Source organism: Typopeltis vanoorti, chromosome 8 (genome assembly GCF_054136105.1).
Source record: "Typopeltis vanoorti isolate ZY-2024b chromosome 8, IOZ_Tvanoo_1.0, whole genome shotgun sequence".
In the NCBI taxonomy this organism is placed as follows: Eukaryota; Metazoa; Arthropoda; class Arachnida; order Uropygi; family Thelyphonidae; genus Typopeltis; species Typopeltis vanoorti.
The window spans coordinates 108,199,125-108,221,178 of NC_143556.1; the positions used below are offsets into that span (position 1 = coordinate 108,199,125).

Genomic DNA, 22,054 nt, shown 5'->3' on the forward strand with positions numbered 1-22,054 from the left:
AACGTCTCTATGGAAACGATATATGTGAAACTACAAGGCTGGAAATCGTCAAAATAGGTTTGTTAAACAGAAGTCATATCTTAGCAATCTTCTAATGTACTAAAACCGGGTGACAAATTCATTGAACAAGGGAGTGGCATATATAGTAGTGTATATTGAGCTGCAGAATAAGCTAATAACAAAATTTGAACTGATACGGTTAGATAATAGACTAATGAGTTTTATGGATGATTGCCTATCAATTACGTATTAGACAGTTGTGCATGTGGGAGAGTTGTATCCAAAAAGAGACAAGTAACTCGTTGTGTACAGGGATCTATTTCAGAACTACTATTTTTAACTTACACGAATTATATTGGGACTAGTGTAACTAGAGATTTGTAACAGTTCCTCCTCTAGAACTGTTACAAAAAGATCCTCCTCTAGTTTGTAGAGGTGGACGCATACTCCTCTACAAACTAGAGGAGGATGCGTCCACCGAGGAGGATCTAAATAGACTGTTTGAGTGAGCAATTGATTAGATTTCTCGGTTCCATATTGCAGTGTGTAAGGTTTTGAAATTTGGTAGGAGGAAAGGATGGAATGTATATTATTAAATTAATGAACAAATTTTAGAATTTTGAAAGAAAGGCAAGACATGAGAAATCTGTGAGTGGTAGACAGAGACTTGAAGTTTAGTGGTCATATTGCTAAAATTATAAGATATTACAAAAGATTATGACAATGGTAAGGATTTCAAAATGTAGAAGCAAAGAGATTAAAAATTCCTTTTTGTAGTGTATTGACTCACTTAGTTTTCCAGGTTAGTAGGATATCCTAGAGAGAGAGTCTAGCAAAGTTTCGCTAAGACAATGTCATATGTTAAGAATCTGCGATATGAAGACAGATTTAAGGAATGGAATTTGCGAAGCTCAGCGAGGAGATAAAGGAGAGGTGACTTAAGGGAATATGATTGAAGGTGAATCATAAATTGATGAGGAATTATTACCAGAATAATATAGTGGACATTTTTCAAAGAGCAGAGGGAAACAATTGTAGAACAGAAGGCTTTCCATGGAAATTGTATACTGAGGATGTGAGAGGATATTTGTGAGTGAAAGCATGGTGAGAGCATGGTGAGTTCGGAAACGAATGACTGTTAAAGACACAGTTTGGTAATATTTTCTGCGCGAGTTTTGATATTCGCGGTGATTCATATGACTCTTTGGAAGTCTGATTTTAAAATAATAATAATAATATAATAAACAGGTTATTAATATATTTGTTGAGGGAGAGGTCTTGGGAAAAATCATTCTGATAAGGAAAGCAGGCAGAAATTATTATCCGAACAGATGCAATGAGCAATAATCTAATGCATGGATTATATTATAAGATTTCAGGCCTTGCATATACAGTAGAGTATAGTTTAAGAAAATAAGGATGTCCAGTATCGTGTACTGGACATCCTTATTTCCCGGGGCAGAGCTGACTACTACCGGGTGCGTCCCCAGGTGGCGGATCGGGGAACAGCCTTCAGATATGGAGGCTAGCTGCGATATAAGCAGAGCAATCTGGCGAATAAGCAGCCGTAGACCAACAGCGACTGAGCTATCAGGACGTGGGGGGAGCAGAAGTGGCAACTCTGTTTCACTTAAAACCTCACAAAGCCCAATGACAACTCGGTGACATGGCGAGTAGTGCCGCCATTAAATAAGCACCTGCTGGGGTCACTGCCCCTGACATTGGGAAGCAGCATTGTCAGTACTGACACAAGGTTGAAGCCAAATGATGACGGAAAAGCTTGTGATCAGAGATTTGCAGATGGCAATATGATTATATTGTGTACGTCTGTAATACTGCAGAGCAGAAAGCAAACGGAGAAACTACTGCTCTACCTTATCTCCAGAACAACCACCATGGCGAGCAAACCCTTACAATTGGCTCCAAGTTCACGGCGTCCCTTAAATGGGACAGGGGTGCGAAGAATCTCCGGGCTCAAAATGGTGTCCACTTTTAAAATTGCAACTTGGAATGTCAGAACTCTGTATGAAGCTGGCAAATTAAGAAATGCCACAAGAGAAATGAAGAGGCTGGGCATCCGGATTTTGGGAATTTGCGAGACAAGATAGCCAGGATCTGGAAAGTGTCAACAAGATAATACGACAATGTATTACTCTGAGAATGATAAGAACAAACATCGACATGGTGTAGCTGTAATAGTAGATGAAGAAATCAATAAATCAGTAATAAATTGGATTCCATTTTCTGAAAGGATAATGCTGTTACAACTTAAGGGAAACCCCATTAACATAAATATCATCCAAGCTTATGCACCCACAGCTGACAAAAGTGAAGAAGATGTTGAAGAGTTTTATGAACACCTAAAAGAGATTAAAAACCTAACAAAGAAACATGATATAAACATAGTGATGGGTGACTTCAATGCAAAAGTGGGAAGAGGGGGTGATGGAGAAATTGTTGGCGAACATGGCTTAGGCACCAGAAACGAAAGAGGAGACTGTCTAGTCCAGTTCTGTCAGGAAGAAGATCTAACAATAGCAAATACCTGGTTTAAACTTCCACCCAGAAGACTGTACACTTGGAAATCGCCTCAAGATAACCAACATAACATTGTCAGAAATCAAATTGATTATATACTGATAAATAAAAGATTCCACAGTAGTATAAAGAGTGCAAAGACTTATCCTGGAGCAGATATCTCATCAGACCACAATCCCATAGTTGCAGAAGTACGTCTTAGATTAAAATCAGCTAAAAAATCACAAAAGAAGAAAAAGAAAATTGATGTAGAAAAACTGAAAGACCCGAACATAAATAAAAGTGCCAAGACACAGCTTAACCTGCGATTACAACAGATTAACATAGAAGAAAATAAAAGTGTGGAATCTCTTTGGAATAGCTTAAAGAATGCCATCGTAACAACAAGTATTGAAGAAGTAGGTTATGTGAATAATATAAAACAACAGGAATGGATGACAGATGAGATTCTTTCTCTTATTGATACAAGAAGAATGTACAAAAACAAAGACCTTGCCAGGTATACAGAAACACATAACATCATCAAGAAAAAAATAAAAGAAGCCAAGGAAAATTGGATGAAAAATTTATGTACTGAAATTGAACTGCTTCAGAAGAAACATGATAATTTCAATCTGTATAAGAAAATCAACGAAATTTCTGGAAAACTGAGGAAAAAGCAAATAGTGTCTCTAAGAGACGAAAATGGAAAAATAGTTCTAGAAGAAGAGAATAAAGCACAGATTTGGGTAAAATATGTAACAGAACTTTTCAATGATACTAGACAGAAGCCTATAAATATAAAAGATAACATTCAAGGACCAGCAATCATGAAAAGCGAAATAGAGAATGCTATACGAACAAGTAAAACAGGAAAAGCCAGTGGACCAGATGGTGTGCAAACAGAATTTTTAAAATTAATAGAACCAGATAACATTAAACTTCTTGAAAAACTATTTAATAAAATATATGAAAGTGATGAATTTCCATCAGATTGTCTCAAATCTACATTTATCACTGTCCCAAAGAAACCCAAAGCGAATTCCTGTGGTGGTGACTTCCGACTTATTAGTCTAATGAGCCAAACATTAAAAATATTTTTGAAAGTAATTCAGAATCGTATTTATAGAAAAAGTGAAGAAACTCTAAGTGAAACACAATTCGGCTTTCGGAATGGTTTTGGTACAAGAGAGGCCCTTTTCTGTACCCAAATATTGATACAAAAATGCATAGAAAAACAGAAATCTGTCTTTATGTGTTTCATAGATTTTGAAAAAGCATTCGACAAAGTCAGACACACTAACTTAATAGAAGTCCTTCAACAAATAAGGCTAGACGAACAAGACATAAGACTAATAACAAATCTGTATTGGAATCAGTCTGCTACCGTTCAATTAGACAACATTACCACCAGTGATATTAACATCAAAAGATGAGTGAGACAAGGATGTGTGCTCTCACCACTCCTGTTCAACATATATGCAGAGGTAATCTTTAAAAAAGCATTGGAAGAATGTTCAGAGGGAATCACAATAAATGGAAAGATTGTTAACAACCTTCGATATGCAGATGACACCGTGCTAATTGCAGATAATATTATGGATCTCCAAAAACTCATTGACAGAGTATACATAGAAAGCCAAAGAATGGGAATAAATATAAACATCAACAAGAAAAAATACATGATCATCAGCAAACATCCAGCCTCATCAATGAAACTGACACTCAATGGGAAAAATATTGATCAAGTGTCAAGATATAAATATCTTGGTTGCTGGCTTAATGAACGGTGGGATCCAGAAATAGATATAAAGACAAGGATTGAAGTTGCACGGCAGTCCTTCATGAAAATGAGAACATTATTCTGCAATAAAGACCTAAACATGGAAGTCAGATGCCGAATGCTGAAATGCTACGTCTGGTCTATTCTGCTCTATGGAGTCAAGAAAATCGAAGCCTTTGAGATGTGGCTATACAGAAGAATGCTAAAGATATCATGGACAGAAAAAATTACCAATGAAGATGTCTTAAAATCCATTGGCAAAGCTAAACATCTTGTACAAATAATCAAGAAACGAAAAACATCATATCTTGGCCACATCATGAGAAACAGCAAATACCAACTTCTACAAACTATTTTGATAGGAAGAATTGGTGGCAAAGGAACTGGAGGAAGAAAAAGAATATCATGGTTTGACAACATCAAGACGTGTACAGGAAAGAGCAGTGCACAACTGCTCAGATTAGCACAAGAGCGCAGTTTGTTCGCCAAGATGGTCGCTGACCTTAGATAGAAGATAGCACAATAAGAAGAAGAAGTATCGTGTAGCTGCATTTTGTAATTTGAATATTTTTATGTGCAGTCTACCTACATAAGTTTGTAAATGGATAGTACATTAATGCCAAGTGCAGGATAAGGGATAGATGATTTGTAAGTCTGCTGCTTTAGAACCCAAAACCAAACATGAAACTTTAATAAAGCCGTTTCATACCTCCATTAAATAGGGTGACAGTCTTAATCCCATTGTTAACGATAATTACGTATCACCTAAGTCATTCACAGATATTCATTCCATGGTAAAATTTGAACCTTCATTTTGCTGTTTGAAAAGCGAAGACTCTGTTTACTCATCTAATCAGTATTCTGCACCACTATTTGATTTCTCTCTTACAGATGTAGAAGAGCCGTCAGAGGTTTGTTTCTTGTGAGCAGGGGAGTGGCGAACCCGAGGTATCTGATGCAGGACCGGGCGATACGCCACATAATGTAATTCCGTTATTTTATCTGTAGACTGATCCTTCCTTTTCTTTCTGTCTTCTTTATTTTTATCTTACTTCGTCCAATACTATTAGAGTATACGAATGCTAGGTGGGTATCTTTCCTGTTTTACTGAATTACTTATTGACTGCATTGGGATTCTGCTTTCTCTCCCCGATATATGCCCTATCCAAGTAGGCCAATGTAGCAGAGGAATGGCAGGCGGGCTACATTAAATTCAATGGCTTTAAACCCATATGGATTATACTGTTAAAAGAAGAGTCGATAATGTTACTGAGTACGTGATATCCAGCGTGCTGAATCTTATGCCACATTGATAAGCTGATAAATTGGTTATGTGGTCAGCACAACCCATTCACTACATATTTTCAGTAAACATTCGGACATTGAGAAACCTGGAAATGTGTATTTTATGGAGAAAGAGATGCAGAGATTTAAAAGGAGTGTTGGGGTTTTTCAACACATATTATATTATGTAATATTACATTACACAAGCAGAATGACTTTGCACACAGAGAAAGCGTATCTGCATAGTCTATATAACAAATTCCCCCTCAGCCTTGTAGAAGTTAAATCCATCTTATCCAGAATCATAGCCATTAAATTGCAAGCAAAAGAAAGAAACTTTCATTAAAATAATACAAGCATATGCGCCTGATTATTAACATCCAGAAGAAGTAAATCATATTGATTACTATCAAGAACTACAAGAAGATGAAGTTGAGAGAATAAACAAAAAATATCTGCTAATAATCATGGGTGATTTTATTGACAAAGTTGGACAATATTCAGACGACATGAATGATGTAATTGGTAAATTTTGAATCGACACACGGAATGAGAGAGGAGAGTATTTTCTTTATTTCTGTAAAGAAAATAATCTGATAGTTGCAAACACCATGGTTAATCATATACTTTCCTACAATACACCTGAACGTCACCAGACTCACGTACTAAAAACTGCATAGATTACATGATAATTCGCAAAACTCTAAAATCATCTGTTTTGAATGTCAAACCCTTTGTTGTGCTCAACTCGATACCTAACATGAACGTTTATCTTCTAAGATCCGATTCAGATTTCACAAAATAAGAAACAAAATAAATTACTTCAAACCAAATCTGGAAGATATCTACTTGCATAATGTTTAAACAGCAAATCAAAATGAGACCAGTCGAGGTATAAAGGAAAGGCAAAACTACTCAGACGCTAACGGTGACACTGAACGAAACTTTATGAAAAATATTGTAATCAACTCATCAAAGAGATATTTAGAAAAAAAACAATAAAACATAATAATCACTGGATAACACCGGATAATGAGATTACGAGAGCAGAAAGGATATGGTAAAGAACATCTGAAAAAAAATCAACAACTATATAATGACCAAAATAAAATATATATATTACAGAATCCCGCAAACCCAGTTAGACAGAATGTGCCGAAATGCACACAAAAAAGATTGGCTGAATAATAAAGTACACAAATGTAGAGAAGCGTGTTTAAGTCATGACTCCAAATTTCTCTACGCTGCAGTTAAAGAGATTACAATAGCCTATATTCCTTCACCTCTCAACATGAAATATTCGCAAGATAAGGTAACTGGAATTAGAGAACGGACTTTATCTGGTACAATTATATCTCTAATGTCTTTAAAGATAAAAGCTTTCACCCAGCTTTCGGTATATGATACGGCCCAGTGAGAACCTTACAGCATCCCTAATCCTAGAGGAAGAAGTAATCCTTTCATTTAATCAAATGAAATCATTTAAAGCACCTAGAATTGATGAATTGCCTTCAGAGGTATTGTAATGGTGGATCCGATATAATTAAACAACTAACTGAAATTTTAAATAATATTCGTTTTCACTGGGCCTATCCCAAATGATTAGAAAATAGGTAAAATCTTGCTTATACATAAAAGAGTGTTGATCAAAAATGTAACAATTTTAGACCAAATAATTTTCTTTGTCACTCTTGAAAAGTTTTGTAAAAATAATACAGAATCGTGTAAATAATAATTATAAACAGCTAATAGAAGTACAAGCTGGCGTTACAAAAACGGGTCAACAATTGGCCATATATATATTTATTCTTCATAGTCTGGCCGAAATCGCAAGGGGAGGCACCTTTGTTGCCGTTTTGTGGATTTTAAAAAAGCAGTTGATTCTGTTAATAGAGCAAAATATATTCAAATACTGTATTAACAGAGAAAACATAGACTGCAAAATACTAATATTAATTTCAAACTACTATCAGCATGCAAGTGCAATATTTCAATATAAAAATAGCAGACATAAAAAACTTGAAATCAAATGAGGAGTTATTCAAGGATGCCCACTCTCCCCATACCCTTTTAATATTTTCATACAAGAAATCATCAAAGAAGCATTGTCTTCAACAAAAGGAGTAAAAGTCATTGAACACCAATCACAGTAATAATTAGAACATATAATAAATCAAATCTCCAGTACCAGCTTGCAAAATTACAAGAAACCTTCATAAAGTATAATGTGATTATAATTCAAGGAAAACAAATATAATAAAATTGGAAGACATCCTGAATATATACAGATAACACTAAATCAGAAAACCATGGAACTCGTTAATGATGCTAATTACATAGGAACATATTTGACTTCAACTTTAAATGATATAGCAACAATCTTGGAACAGTCCTTCCCTTATGTGTTTCCAAAGGAATACAATATACAGGCTTTTAATTCAAATGTAAACAACTTTCGCATTTCCAACCCACTACCAATACACGGTACTAACATACTATATAAATTGATTTATCAACCTCTCTTTTATGGGCTCAAAGTTGGACCTTAAAAAGAGAAGCAGAGAGGAAACTATCGGCTTTTGAAATGAAATGCTCCAGGAAAATCAACAGAAAAAGGGACAGAACATCAGACTAATGCAAAAGTGCTGCAGGATTTTAATATCCCTAACTCAACAATTCTTAACACAGTTAAAAAGCATCAACTCTGTTGGTTTCGTCACATTGTGCGAATGAATCAGGACAGACTTTCCTCAACTGGTATTTGAGGTAACCATGGAGAATATAAGCCTGCGGAAGACCACGATTAACATAAAGTTAGAACTGCAACGGACTTTCAAAGCCGTTTGCCCATGGAAGTGCTTGCTTTGTACAGAAAACAGTGGATGGCTTTTTCTCCACATGGGATTCAACCCGTCCTGACTACTGAAGAAAATAATAATAAGAAGAAGATGTAGAAGGAAATATTTATTCAAATGAATTATTGAGTTATTCGCTGGTTTGAAGATTCCACTTTGGAAAGCGGTATAAGATACTCTTCTTGGATGAAGTACATGTAGGTTAATTTGAACAGACTGATACTAAAAGCAAAGATAATGAACAGAAGTTCTTGTTTTTAAATCAAAGGGAGGCATTGTGACTAATGTAATGACCATGCTATTTTTAATCGGATAATGTCACTGCAGATATATGTCGATTCTTCACGGAGAATTCTGCACCACCAAGTTTAGTTTGATGTTTGGCTTACATGACTCAGCTCTTCCACGTAAACAAAACCACGACATTCAGCATTAAGTGTTCTAACCCGATGTTGTATAGATGTGAGGACACACACTATCTCATTTGTGTGAATCTAGTGATGAATGACAGGAACAAAGTGAAACCGTTTCGGTATTCTACTATCATTTTCATACATTTTATGTGATGATCTCTATTAATATTTCATTGTTTGCTTTTTATCACCTTTCATCTTTTAATGTGGTCAATAGTAATCGATCTCGGTTGCAAGCAGTGGTGTAGACACACGAATAGATTCATGACTTATATAGCAGACCCTGAAAAAAATCGCTAGGAGTTAGCTAATATAACCAGCCTCATTCCCAATATTGCCATCACTTCAGTCCTTTACTTTGAATTTTCTTGTTGCTATATCTTTTTTGCCATATAGTTTGTAATTAGTGAAAAAAATGGGAGGTTGTTCAGATTATATTCAACTTGTGTATATTTTAACTTATTTTTCATTTCTAATATAAATGTATAGCATATTCTGAATAAAATTGAACACCATTGAGATCAGAGTTAAAACAGTGACTTCCGTAGTATGTGCTCATACTTTACTATTACCGGACCTGTTTATCTGGTTCAGGGACAAATTATTCTTTTCTTTTAACTCAAACACACTTATTGCGTATTTCATTTTTTAATCTATGTTTACGCTCGATTTGGTATGAGCCAACTATTTTTGTTCGATATTTGTTACAATAATAATTTATTATTAGCAAATTATCCAGGCTACTAAAGTTTTTTCTGTGCTTTATGATCTATTATTGGTTATTTAATGACGATTGGAGTGCTATTTTGAGGCTCTAATTATTTACAGCTGAGGTAATAACATTTAAAGTAACGAGAAATCTTTTTTTCTTATTAATACAATTTTTCTATTTCGTGTGGTCACTCTACGAAGAATGAAATTTTAATTTCTGGATTTTTATATAAGTAATTCAGTATCAGAATGCTTCCGATAATATATAGAATGTCATTTGTTTTATTCTAACCGATTCTTCCTCTTTAAAACTCTTCCTCTTTAATTTGTGGGTCACACTTCCGAGTAATTGCGGATATACCGGCAAGCACAGATTTCGTGATTTTGAGTTCTCTATAAAACTGCAGTTGTTTGATTCTCTTCAGTGAATAATTAAATTTGGTGCGTATTCGTTTGTTTGTTGGAGAGTGGTGAAGAGTCGCATTAAACCCTGAGACAAAAGCATTCATCTTGATCAGGAAACTGCATGAGTTGTACTTTGGATGTAAAGTGGACTTTCAGGACTCTCCTAACTGCTTTCTCTATATAATACTATAGGGGTGTGTACATTTTTAAGATAATGGTTAATCAGTACCCATTCTTCATTTCCCTTTGCTGTTTTAAAAATATTAAAAGGTAACCTACAGATTCTCTCCTTCATAGTTTTTGAACAGAATTTTTTTCTCCAAGGTATAAGATAAGAATATTGGTGGTTCCGCTTAGGGTAGATGAAAGACAGATTTTCAAAAACAAGTGACACAAACTGAAAAGAAGGAATTTTGAAAGTTTCTGAACAATCTGCAAACCGAAGTAAGGATGGTCTAATGCATAGATCTTACATCATACTAAAGAAACAGCATGAAAGGTGTATAAATTTTTTCGAATGTCTTGAAACTGGCAATTAGTTCTTGTCGAACACATAACACAGTTCTGTAAGCAATGGGACGCACGATCTAATTAAAAATCCATTTTCTGTATTCATGTAATTAAAAATTCATTTTCTGCATTCTATTTAAAAATCTTTCATCATAATTAGGATAGTTTCAGTGTTGAAATTGGGAAACATTACAGGAGGAAGTTTCTGGTATCGAAAGTCGAATATCTTGTATCGCTTACTTTCGCTCCAACACAACACAGAAAACACGACTTTTTTTCCAAGAGTAATTAGTGTTCTTTTCGTGCAGAAATATGTTGGTTTTGCTTTTCAGAATATCACCTATAATTAGGATAGTTTCAGTGTTGAAATTGGGAAACATTACAGGAGGAAGTTTCTTGTATCGAATGTCGAATATCTTGTATCGCTTACTTTCGCTCCAACACAACACACAAAACACGACTTTTTTTCCAAGAGTAATTAGTGTTCTTTTCGTGCAGAAATATGTTGGTTTTGCTTTTCAGAATATCACCTATAATTTTATCTATAAATTTGAAGAAAAAGAAAGAGATAATGGACGATTTTTAATGATAATCTCCACATTGTAAAAGTTCGGAACTGAATGAGCCCGTTGTTAGAAAAACTAATCAAAACGTGAAACACCAAAGTTTAAATTAATTACGTAAAATCCAAATTCATTAGAAATGTACTAAATATTTAGTCCACTTCTCTATATCCATCGAGAAATTGACTATTGTGTAAAACGTATCTTGCTCGAAAATATCGCTTTATTGGTTTAATTTTAATCACGAATATTTTTTCATTGATTATGCAGAAGTTATTTTAATAATCAGTGAATTTCCTCTTTTTTGAGTTTGAAATGAAATATTGCAGTTTAAATTTAAACTAATGGTAAGTTAAATATACTTTTTTAAATGATCTGTATAATGCATATTTCATTTTCATAGATATGTCAATACGTACATCCCCAACAACCACCGAGATTACACTAAGAAATGCACAAAGGGACATATTACAAAAGGCTTCTGAGGATAGACATCTCCAAAAAGATTAGACCTCGTCTGAAACGGGAAGTATGCAGAAGGTGCGGAATTATTCTGAAACAGTATGGTTCCCAAATGTTGCATTGTTCGTTTTCCTTCATCTATCAACTATCTATGGATTTTATTTAGTGGTGACTAGAGCAATGTGGAAAACAATAATTTTTGGTAAGTTTATAAAACAAACATTACTTTGCATTTATCATTGTAAACAAAAGCTTCAAAGCTCACATTCAGGTAATTCTTCCAATAATAACAGAAATACTAGCTGAGAAATAAATCTGATATTTTTTTCTGATAACTGGATGCACGTTTTATCCATTCGTCTGTATGCATTTCTAATGCATGAATGAACTCTAGGCAAAAAAGAGCTAGCATATTTTGTATAGTTTATTCTTCCTTTAAAATAGCATTACAGGTGAAAAGCTTTAATCGATTACAACCACATTTACTGTTTAGTCGTTTCGTAAATAATGTCATGTTTTCCGAGACTTCATTTAAAAATCTGACCAGAATTTGTTGCCCTCTGGAACAGTCTTCTAACACCTGTTTTCCAAGGAAAACAAGGAATACAAATGATGCTATTCAAGTCAAATGTAAGTTCCTTCCACGTTACCATCCCATCCACGTACCAGATACTATAAATTTACCAAACTCTCGTGAATGGGTTCTCCATTAAAAATAATATAGTAAAACAGAAAGAGAAAAACATTCAGAACGGTGTTTCAGCTTTAAACGATCACTGTAAGAAATGTAAATTGAAACAGTAAAATACTTATTAGAATGACACAAAAATGAAGACAGCGAAATACATCTAAATTTCAAACGAAGGAATTATTGCATTTAAGATGATATACAACGGCGCAATATAAAAAATAATACAAATAAAACATGATCTCCCCCTCAAGTAAAAGAAATATGAGAGCTCCTATCCATTTTTCAAATTATTATTAACATTAATATAACTGATACACAGTCAAAACAAGATATCATTTAAACAACAATTTGACTGTCGATACAGAAAAATTTAGATTCTACCTAAGAATTTAAGAATCGACTGTCAGGTAGCTTCGTAAAATATGGACTATTCCAAGTAATGATGTTTTTAGTAGATCATATGGGTTCCTTGGTTGATGTTTATTTGCTGTAAATTGTTGGATAGCTTTTAAATTGCACCAAGTGCACCTATAACTATTGGGATGAACAAAATTGGTGTGTTTAAGACACAGCAGGCCAATTTCGATTGCCATATCTCGATATTTAGTAATTTGTTTCCAGTTCTTTGTTGTTAATGTCTGGGTACTGCGATATTGATAATCCAAACCAGTCGACGTAAAATTTGATAATTGTCATGTCAGGTCAATTGTGTTCCAAATGCCGATGTATTTTATGCATACATGTATGTATTTTTTGCATACATGCCGATGAATTATTTCAGCTACTTGATCATGGCGATATTTATAATCAATTTGAGCAATTTTGCTGCAGGCCCTGATTAGGTGTTCTACAGTCTCATCTTTAATATTAATATTATAATTATAATTATTTTATTATTTAAGGGCATTTCCACAGAGGGTGTGTATAATACCCTTTTTACAATGCACTACACTATAAAGCACCTTGTACACTATATAATCCATTCCGTACTACATGATCTAATTCCAATTAGGCACCTATGGCTGACTGGCCTGTTTTGAGTATAAACAACACGCGGTTTCATGAGAAAAAATTCCTGTCAACTCCCAATAAGACAAGTTAACACTTCAAAAAAAAATATTCCTCACGTCATGACAAGAGTTGAATCCAAGGTTATTCCAGTTGAAAGGAAGATAAACAGCACAGCCAGTTAAGAAATCAGAAATTGATCTTAGAATAATAGACTTTAGCTATTTCATCAAATACGCTTTCTTGTCCCTTATGAACACGAACACAATAGCCTCCAAAATCACTTTAATTTTAGGAAATATCTATTGTCTATATTACAAGTAATATTATGATGATATTATATCACAGAAAAGAAAAATGATAATTTTCTATATAAATTTATTAATGATTTCAATACCAGCATATCCAATCATAAAGCAACTGTCTTTTTTTGCTTTTCTACTGACAAAAATCTGTATTTTAATGTTTATTTCAACATTAAAAAGGCTCACAGGCTTTTCAATATTCCATTCTGAATAATGATACTTACATTTACTTAAAATATTTTCTAATCACCAAAAAGGTAGAATATTTATTAAGTGACAACTCCAAGAAGTCCGATGACACACTAATATAACTATGTTTCAGTAAGGAAATACCTTGAGTAGACATAATAATTAAAATTATAATAACGGAATTAACTCACGTAAAATATTATTTATTAGTATAATTTTCGCCTGAGTATCACAGGTATCTTCAGTACATGTATAATGCTAATTAAACAATAACTGACAATTCCAAAAGGCATCACCTAATTAGCTAATGTAAGATAACTAAAAAGGGTCAATAAATTTTCTAACTTATTAAAAAAAAAGAAAAAAGGATTAATTAATAAATAAATTATATATATATAGGTAACGTGCTATTAACTCGGGGATGGGATATGTTCGTTTTTCTAAATTAACTGACTTAAACCCGAGAATTATAACACAATGACATTTATTTAAAAAAACGCAACATGTTTCGTCAAAAATGACTTCTTCAGGCGATAAGAACATAGAAAGATAATAAAAGACACTTAAATTAACATTGACACACTCCAAAGCTATACAATTATAAAGCCATAATATTCGACTGTAAATAATAACTGTAATTTATATATATTATATATATATATATATATATATATATATATATATATATATATAGTTTTATGAAAAATTAAATGACTAGAACCGAGATTTAAGTAAAAAGGTTTTAATATAAACACACTACTAGTTTCGGCTTGTAACAGCCTTCTTCAGGTGACATTATAAAAGAAGAAAAAACACTAAACATTAAGGGTTAAAAGACTATGAACAACATAGACAATTTTTATACATAATTAGCATGAAAACGTTGTAGTTGTATTTGAAGCTGTTCTTTCGTTTGTTGCATTGTTGAGAGAGTGCAATTCTTCGCATATATGGTGTTCCTAAAATCCATAAAGAGAACACCCCATTACGCTCAATTGTAGAAGGTATCGATTCTCCTACATACAATATTTCAAAATATCTTGCCACATACCTAAAACGTTTTTCAGGAAAGTCACCATCCTTTATCAATAACACTACAGAATTTGTTACATACATCAAGGATATTACAGTTGATAAAATGACATCATAGATAGCTTGGACATAACATCTTTGTTCACTAATGTCCCAACATATGAAGTCCTAACATTACTCAAGGACAAGTTATCCAAAAAAATGTTAGCCTTGCTTACACATTGCATCAGGTCCGGTTACTTCAAATTTCAAGATAATATATACAAACAAAATCATGGACTGGCTATGGGTAATCCTTTATCTCCTGTTCTCGCTAATATTTACTTAGAAGATTTTGAAACAAAGACTATCTCTTCTTTCATTTTAATACCTAAAGTTTGGAAACGTTATGTGGATGATGTCTTCATTGTTTGGAGCCATGGTGAATCCCTTATGGTTTTCCTCGAACATCTCAATAGCCGACATCAAAGTATTAAGTTTACTGCCGAGCTTGAAATGGAAAAATCCTTGCCTTTTCTTGATGTAAAACTGACTCACTCTTCTGGTAAACTAAAAATATCGATATATAGAATGCCCACACATACCAACATATATCTGCACAGTCAGTCCCATCATTTCCCTCCTCATAAGCTTGGTATAATTTCCACCTTGGGATATAGAGCCCGTTTTCTTCTTGATAACGCAAATGAACTTCTTACAGAAAAAAAACATCTGAAAACTTCTTTCGAAGTTAATGGATATTCCAAGAAAATCATTGACAAATTCCTTCTTAATCCGCCTAGACATCACTCAGAAGAAACAAATAGATTCAAAAGCAATATATCTATTCCTTACATAAGTACTGTTTCACATAAATTAGCAAAAGTTTCTAAGAAAATACAATATCAGAACCTTGTTCACTCCACTTCCAAAGATCCGTTCCTTAATTAGCCACCCAAAACTTTGTCATCAACGACTCAAATACCCTGGTGTATATAAAATATTGTGTGATTGTGATATTCCTTGTTTTGGGCAGACAGACAAATCTGTCGAAATACGTATGGAACACATGAGAGACTTTACTTACAAGAGACAGCGAGCGAGTGCATTATCAAGTCATATCCTTTTCTCGGCTAATCCTAATGATGATAACCAAAGTCACAAAGTCTGCTGGGAAAAATCTATTAACATCTTCCGTTGCATGACGAACTAGAGAGAAAAATTGTGGAATCTAGAGAAATCATCTTCAATCCTGTTCATCTAAATAACAACTTAAGCTACAATCTCCCAGATAGTCATTCAGCTATAATCATGTACTGGCGTTCACGTGATGCAGTAAGCACGCACTCTCCCAACAATGCAACAAACGAAAGAACTGCTTCAAATACAACTACAACGTTTTCATGCTAATTATGTATAAATACTGTCTATGTTGTTCATAGTCTTTTAACCTTCAATGTTTATCCCATAAGGGAATAATGAACATTTTCAGCTATACTTTCGAACAAGACGAAAGCAAGCATATGATAAAGCATGCACAGTGGCAACAGTGCTTTCAGCGGCTACACTCTCAGCAGTCGGCACGGGTCATCAACAGTTCCTGTGTTGATTTTGTATTTGATAAATAGGCTATTTGTGTATTTAATGTTAAATGTTTCGCAATGTTTTGCAACATGGGCACTTCACGCACAATAAAAAAAAAAACCTGGTGAAGAATCACAGAAAAAGAGAAGAGGCGAGCAATTGATCTTGAAACGAAGTTGCAAGTTATAAAACAACATAAAGCTAGTAAGCCCGTCATTGTGATCGCACATTACTTCCAATGGTATCATTACAGTGACGACCATTTTGAAAAATAAGGATAAAATCGTAGAGGCTGTGAAAGGATCTGCTTCCATTAAATCGACGATAGTGACGATGCAACGATAAGGTCCTATCGGTGATATGGAAAAGCTACTTGCATCATGGATAGAGGACCTGATCCAAAAACGCATACCCCTTAGCACTGTGAACATAACCGCTAAGGCACTAAGTCTCTTCAACATGTTGAAAGGGAAAGCAGAATCCGATTATGACTACGAATTCAACGCTTCTTCCAGTTAGCTCATGAGACTCAAGCAGTGTTTTGAGCTGCATAATCTGAAAATGTATGTGCATCTTCAAGTGCCAAGAAGGCTGCCAAGGAGTTTGTGGAAAAATTGGATAATATTATTACTGAGGAAAATTATTTGCCACATCAAATACTTAATATGGATGCGACGTCCTTGTTTCGGAAAAAATGCCCGAGCGGATATTCATCCACAAAAAGTTAAAATCTATACCTAGTTTCAAAACTCTTAATGCCCATATTACGATTCTGTTAAGAGTAATGTGGCTGGATATAAACTGAAACTATTTGTCATATGGCACAGTGAGAATACACGAATTTTCAAAAACATTAGGGAGAAAAATTCCAGCTCATTATCGGAGCAATAAGAAGTCGTGGATGACTCAAAATTATTTGAGGATTCCTGAATCAACTGTTATGTGAGTGATGTAGAAAGCTGTTGAATGAAAGAAAATGTAGAATTTGAAATTTTATTAATTCTAGATAATGCTACAGATCATCCATCTTTTACGTCTTATAGCGGTGATCTTCACCAAGTTCAAGATCATGTTTCTCCCTCCAAACACTACTTCATTGATCCAATCGATGGATCAGGGAGTTCGTGTAGTGAATAAGGCTTATTATCTACGGAGAACGTTTTCACAAGCCATATACATATACTAAATAGTATATGTATATACATATACTAAATAGTATATGTACGTTCCATATACATATACTATTTAGTATATGTATATGGAACGTACTGCACCAAAATGCAGCTATACATACTTGAAATTGCATAATCGAAAAAGCCCTTAAGCATGTCGAAAGATTTTAAGTCTGTACAGAATACTAACGGATTATGAGATATAAACTCTGATAATTGTAACATATCCACTATTACTCAAAATACATACATTTTCCTTTTTCTAAGATGCAGTTTATTAATTAAATCCTTTATCGGGTATTATCCTCGAATGAAGATTTTTCTACCGAAAAATAATAAAGTATGATTTTTTTTTTTTACTTCAGTAATCATTTATATTCATACTGGAGGAATTGGAATAACAGGGGGTGCTCATCGGCTGTGGACACATCGATCATATAAAGCAACACTCTCTCTTCGAGTTCTGTTAATGATCTTCAATTGTGTTGCTGGCCAGGTAAGAATTGATTGATCAGCATTTTAAAACTATATCATCTACTCCACTTTTCTCTCTTTTAGATTTTAGATGGTTGTGACTTTAAAATTAGAGAAAAAAATCTGAAATCAAGAGGCGCATTTATTATGCCAGTTAACTTCGTGCGTTTTCGCATGTGTGTCTAGATACAATATATTCACTTAAAAAACCATTATAAATAATTCCGACTTTCTAGACTGGATGCAAATCTGGGCAATAGGATCCTCGTAGGTCTCATGCCAGCAAGGTATATCAGAGTTTATTTGGCACAGTCTTTGTCTTTAAGTCTATTTATCATAAGTGTATTTCTGATAAATTTTATTGTCTTTTTTTTTTTTTTAATCTCTAAGTTTTGTTTTATGCTTGAATCACCTATGTTAAGGAGTTAAAAATTAGAACTGCAGACCCTAAACCCTGCTCTAGAGTGTACGATTAGATAAATTAGATATTTTTAAAACTATATAAAATGCCTTTAGTTTCAAAAAGGAATTTTATACCTTGCATTTATGTGAGATGCAAGGAAACCTATAGAAAAGTGTAGGAGTTTATCAAATCCACGATAACTAGAACTAAATTAACTAGAACTGGAATTAATTAGATCTAAACGTTTTTTTACAAAACAGACATGTATGATACTGATAAGAGATGATATCGGATTTCGCTTTGAATACATGATATAATACAGTTGTACAGTAGGTGTTCATTCGCGATGAGTCTTCGGACTCCTTGGAGATGTCATGAATAATAATAATAAAATTCAGATGCACATGAATTTGCAAGATTCTTCCAAAGCATTTGAAATATCACATATTTTTTCTTGAAATTTTGTTTAGAGAGGTAAACATAATAGTGAAATATTACCCTTACAATTTTGTGCAGTTAGCTGAGACTCATTTACAAACTAGACGAAAAATTTCTAAATCGAAATAGCTCTGCCATCCTGTCTAAACACATGGAAAGATTAACTTTCTTAAATATTGTTCGCAAGAAACCACTAATCGAATATATCTTCAACCAATTAATCAGTAGAATCTGATTAATCTTTGGGAATATGTTTGACATATCCAGACTACTTCCATTAAAATCAAGGCTTTACAAATAGTGTATCCACAAAGACCTACATAAATGCTTATATTCTTGTACTCTCTCTCTCTCTCTGCCTGCATACGAGGATATGCAGGCAGAGAGTCAATGATAATTTTATTCATCATATTTCTATCCTTTCATATTGTGCGTCTTACAGTTTTATCAGTTTCCTCATCTCATTACTAGGTTTTAATATTTTAGCCACAGATGATGCTGCAGTTATGCAGATATTACGCACGAATGAAAAGAATGTTGAGTACTATAGCAACGTATGTTATGGCATTCGTGGAAGCTGATTAATGCCAAAAGAACAACACATTTCTAGTAAATGTTACGTTTGTTTTACGATTCACTGAAAGCACTTAATGTATACCTGGTGGCAAAAATTATGTGTATTGTTAGAGGTCCGCTTTCGATAGAAGCGGGTAAAAGCCAAGGCAGGCGTAATATTAAATTATACGTTCATGAAATGTTTCAAACAGATACAAATTCGATCATCCATGACCAATTGTATGTGATTAAATAAGATTGTGGAATGGCACAATTTACGGAAAAATTTGTAATCCTCTGTACGCTCTGCAGAATATTGAATCCTTTAATACTGAGTCCTAATCTAAAGTCTACTCTTTCTTGGCTGAAACATGTTTACACTTCTTCTTCATGTAGCTTCCTCCGTGAGAGGGTGTAGCACTATGTCCTTCCAGTTCTCTCTGTGGGTGGTTTTCCTTTTTGCTTCTGCATAGTCATGTGATCTTGTCCACGATCTTCGTTACATCTTCAAGCCATGTTCTTCGTTTTTTTTTGCCTCTTGATCCTTTTCCCATAATTTTTCCTTCTAAAACTGTTAGTATCCTCTGTCCTTCTGAACCTCTGAGTACATGTCCTGCCAATCTTATCTTTCTCTGGATCATTTCCTGTAATAAAGATCTCTGTGTTCTCATTCTCTGTAGGACATCTGTATTTGTCACATGTTCTGTCCACGGAATTTCCAGAGCTCTCCTATAGCACCACATTTCAAAGGCCATTATCTGTTGCCTTACTCTCTTCTTGAATATCCAGGTCCCACTTCCATATGTTAAAACTGGCCACACTAATGTTTTTATCATTCTTTTCTTTGTCTCCACACTTACAGAAGGCATTTATAGCTATGGTTGTTCTTATTTTTATTTCCTTATCTTGCTTTCCATCTGCAGTAAAGTAAGTACCTAAATATTTGTATTCTATTGGATGTTCAATTTTCATATTGTTTATGAGTATTTCTTGCTCGGATCTGCTTTCTTTTGAGATTTTCATAAATTTGATCTTTTTTGCATTTACATGTAATCCAAATTTTTTACTTTCTTCAATTAGTAGCTGCAGTAATTTGATTAATTTGTTTCTGTTTTCTGCTATTAGAATGGCATCATCAGCATATCTAAGATTGTTGCATTGATACCATTGATACTAATTCCTATTTTTTTTCAATCTTTTTCATAACTGTCTCACTATTGATATTAAATAGATTTGGTGAAAGGATACAACCTTGTCTAACTCCTCTTTTTCTTTTCACTACAGAAGTCTCAGAGTTAAACAGCTGCATTTTCTGTTTGGTTTCAATAATTTTTATAATCTTAAGTACATGATTCTTCTATGTTTGATTTATCTAATATATTGATATGTTATTATGTTTTACCCAGTCAAAAGCCTTCTGAAAGTCTATGAAGCATATGTAAATATTCCTGTTTCTTTCAAGTGATCTTTCTATTAGTATTTTTAGTTTTAGGATAGCATTAATGGTTCCCATTCATCTTCTAAAGCCTTCCTGTTGTTCACTCAATTCACGGATTAACGCTCTTACAATTTGTTTGTTAACAATAGTTAGAATAATTTTAGATGCATGGGATATTAAGCTAACAGTTCGGTAATCCTTGCAATTTTGTGCATTATGTTTCTTTTGAATTGGTATGCAGATAGATGTAAAAACTTCAGGTAATTGTATTGTTTTATAGATGTCCTGAATGGATCCCACTAAATAGTTGTTATTATTGCCAGTGAAAGCTTTCAGCAGCTCAGCCGGGATATTATCACATCCAGGGGATTTATTATTAGGAAGATTCTTAATTATGTGTTCTATCTCCTTTCTTGTCGGTAGAGTGCTTACGTTTAACTTAAGGTGTCGTGAATCATCTGTCATGTTACCATTATCATCGTCATACATATCTGATAAGTACTCTACCCATCTTCTCTTTAACTTTTCCTTATCAACAATTATGTTGTCCTCAAACCGTTCACAGGACAAGGTGGTCAGCCCTACGCCCCCGTGTATCCTATATCCATAATGTTGAGTTCTCAAAGTCCGTTTGCGTGTTTTGCGGGATGAAAAACCCAGGATAAACTGGGGGAAAAACCCTACTGTCAACGCCCAAGACAGGCTAACTTAGCTATGGCTGAGGAAGATCCTTCAGCTCCTCACGTCACCGACGGAAATCGAACCTAGGACACTCCTTCCCCAGGCATATGGCTGAGAAGCGCACAGCCACTAGCTAACTGCGCTGACTTGTATCTTAATCTTTCTTCTTAATTTGCTCCTCTTTTCCATGTTCTTCTTTCATCGATAAGGTTGATTACTTTTGTGTTATCCACACTGTTTGCTTTCTTTCTTCTTGTTTATTGATGTGGTTTTTAGCAGATGTTATGATAGCTGCTTGTAGTTTATTCCACTGAGAGGGTTCATTTTCGTTTCGCAACTGTTTAAATAGAAGTTCTGAAACATTGTCATTAAATTTTGTTTTACTATTGGATTTTGTACCATTTGCAGATCCCATTTTAGGGGATGACTTCTTTTAATTTTTATTGTTTTCAGGCGCATATTCATCTTTCTTAAGACCAGTCTATGATCAGATCCACAGTCAGCACTTGGCATCACCTTTCAGTTACGTATTCCATTGAAGTAACGTTTACTGACCACAATATAGTCTAATTAATTTTTGTATCTTTCATCCGGACTTTTCC

General features: G+C 34.0%; 1 protein-coding gene across 1 annotated transcript in view; it reads left to right on the forward strand.

The window, feature by feature from the left end:
- Nucleotides 1-11,572: 11,572 nt before the first annotated feature.
- LOC150104261 (acyl-CoA Delta-9 desaturase-like) overlaps nucleotides 11,573-22,054 on the forward strand; it is a 30,526-nt gene continuing 20,044 nt past the window's right edge. Inside the window, exons 1-2 of the mRNA XM_090396440.1 lie at nucleotides 11,573-11,705; nucleotides 17,829-17,959. Of these exons, the coding sequence (XP_090252566.1) occupies nucleotides 11,573-11,705; nucleotides 17,829-17,959 (264 nt within the window). The remainder of the gene's footprint in view (nucleotides 11,706-17,828; nucleotides 17,960-22,054) is intronic.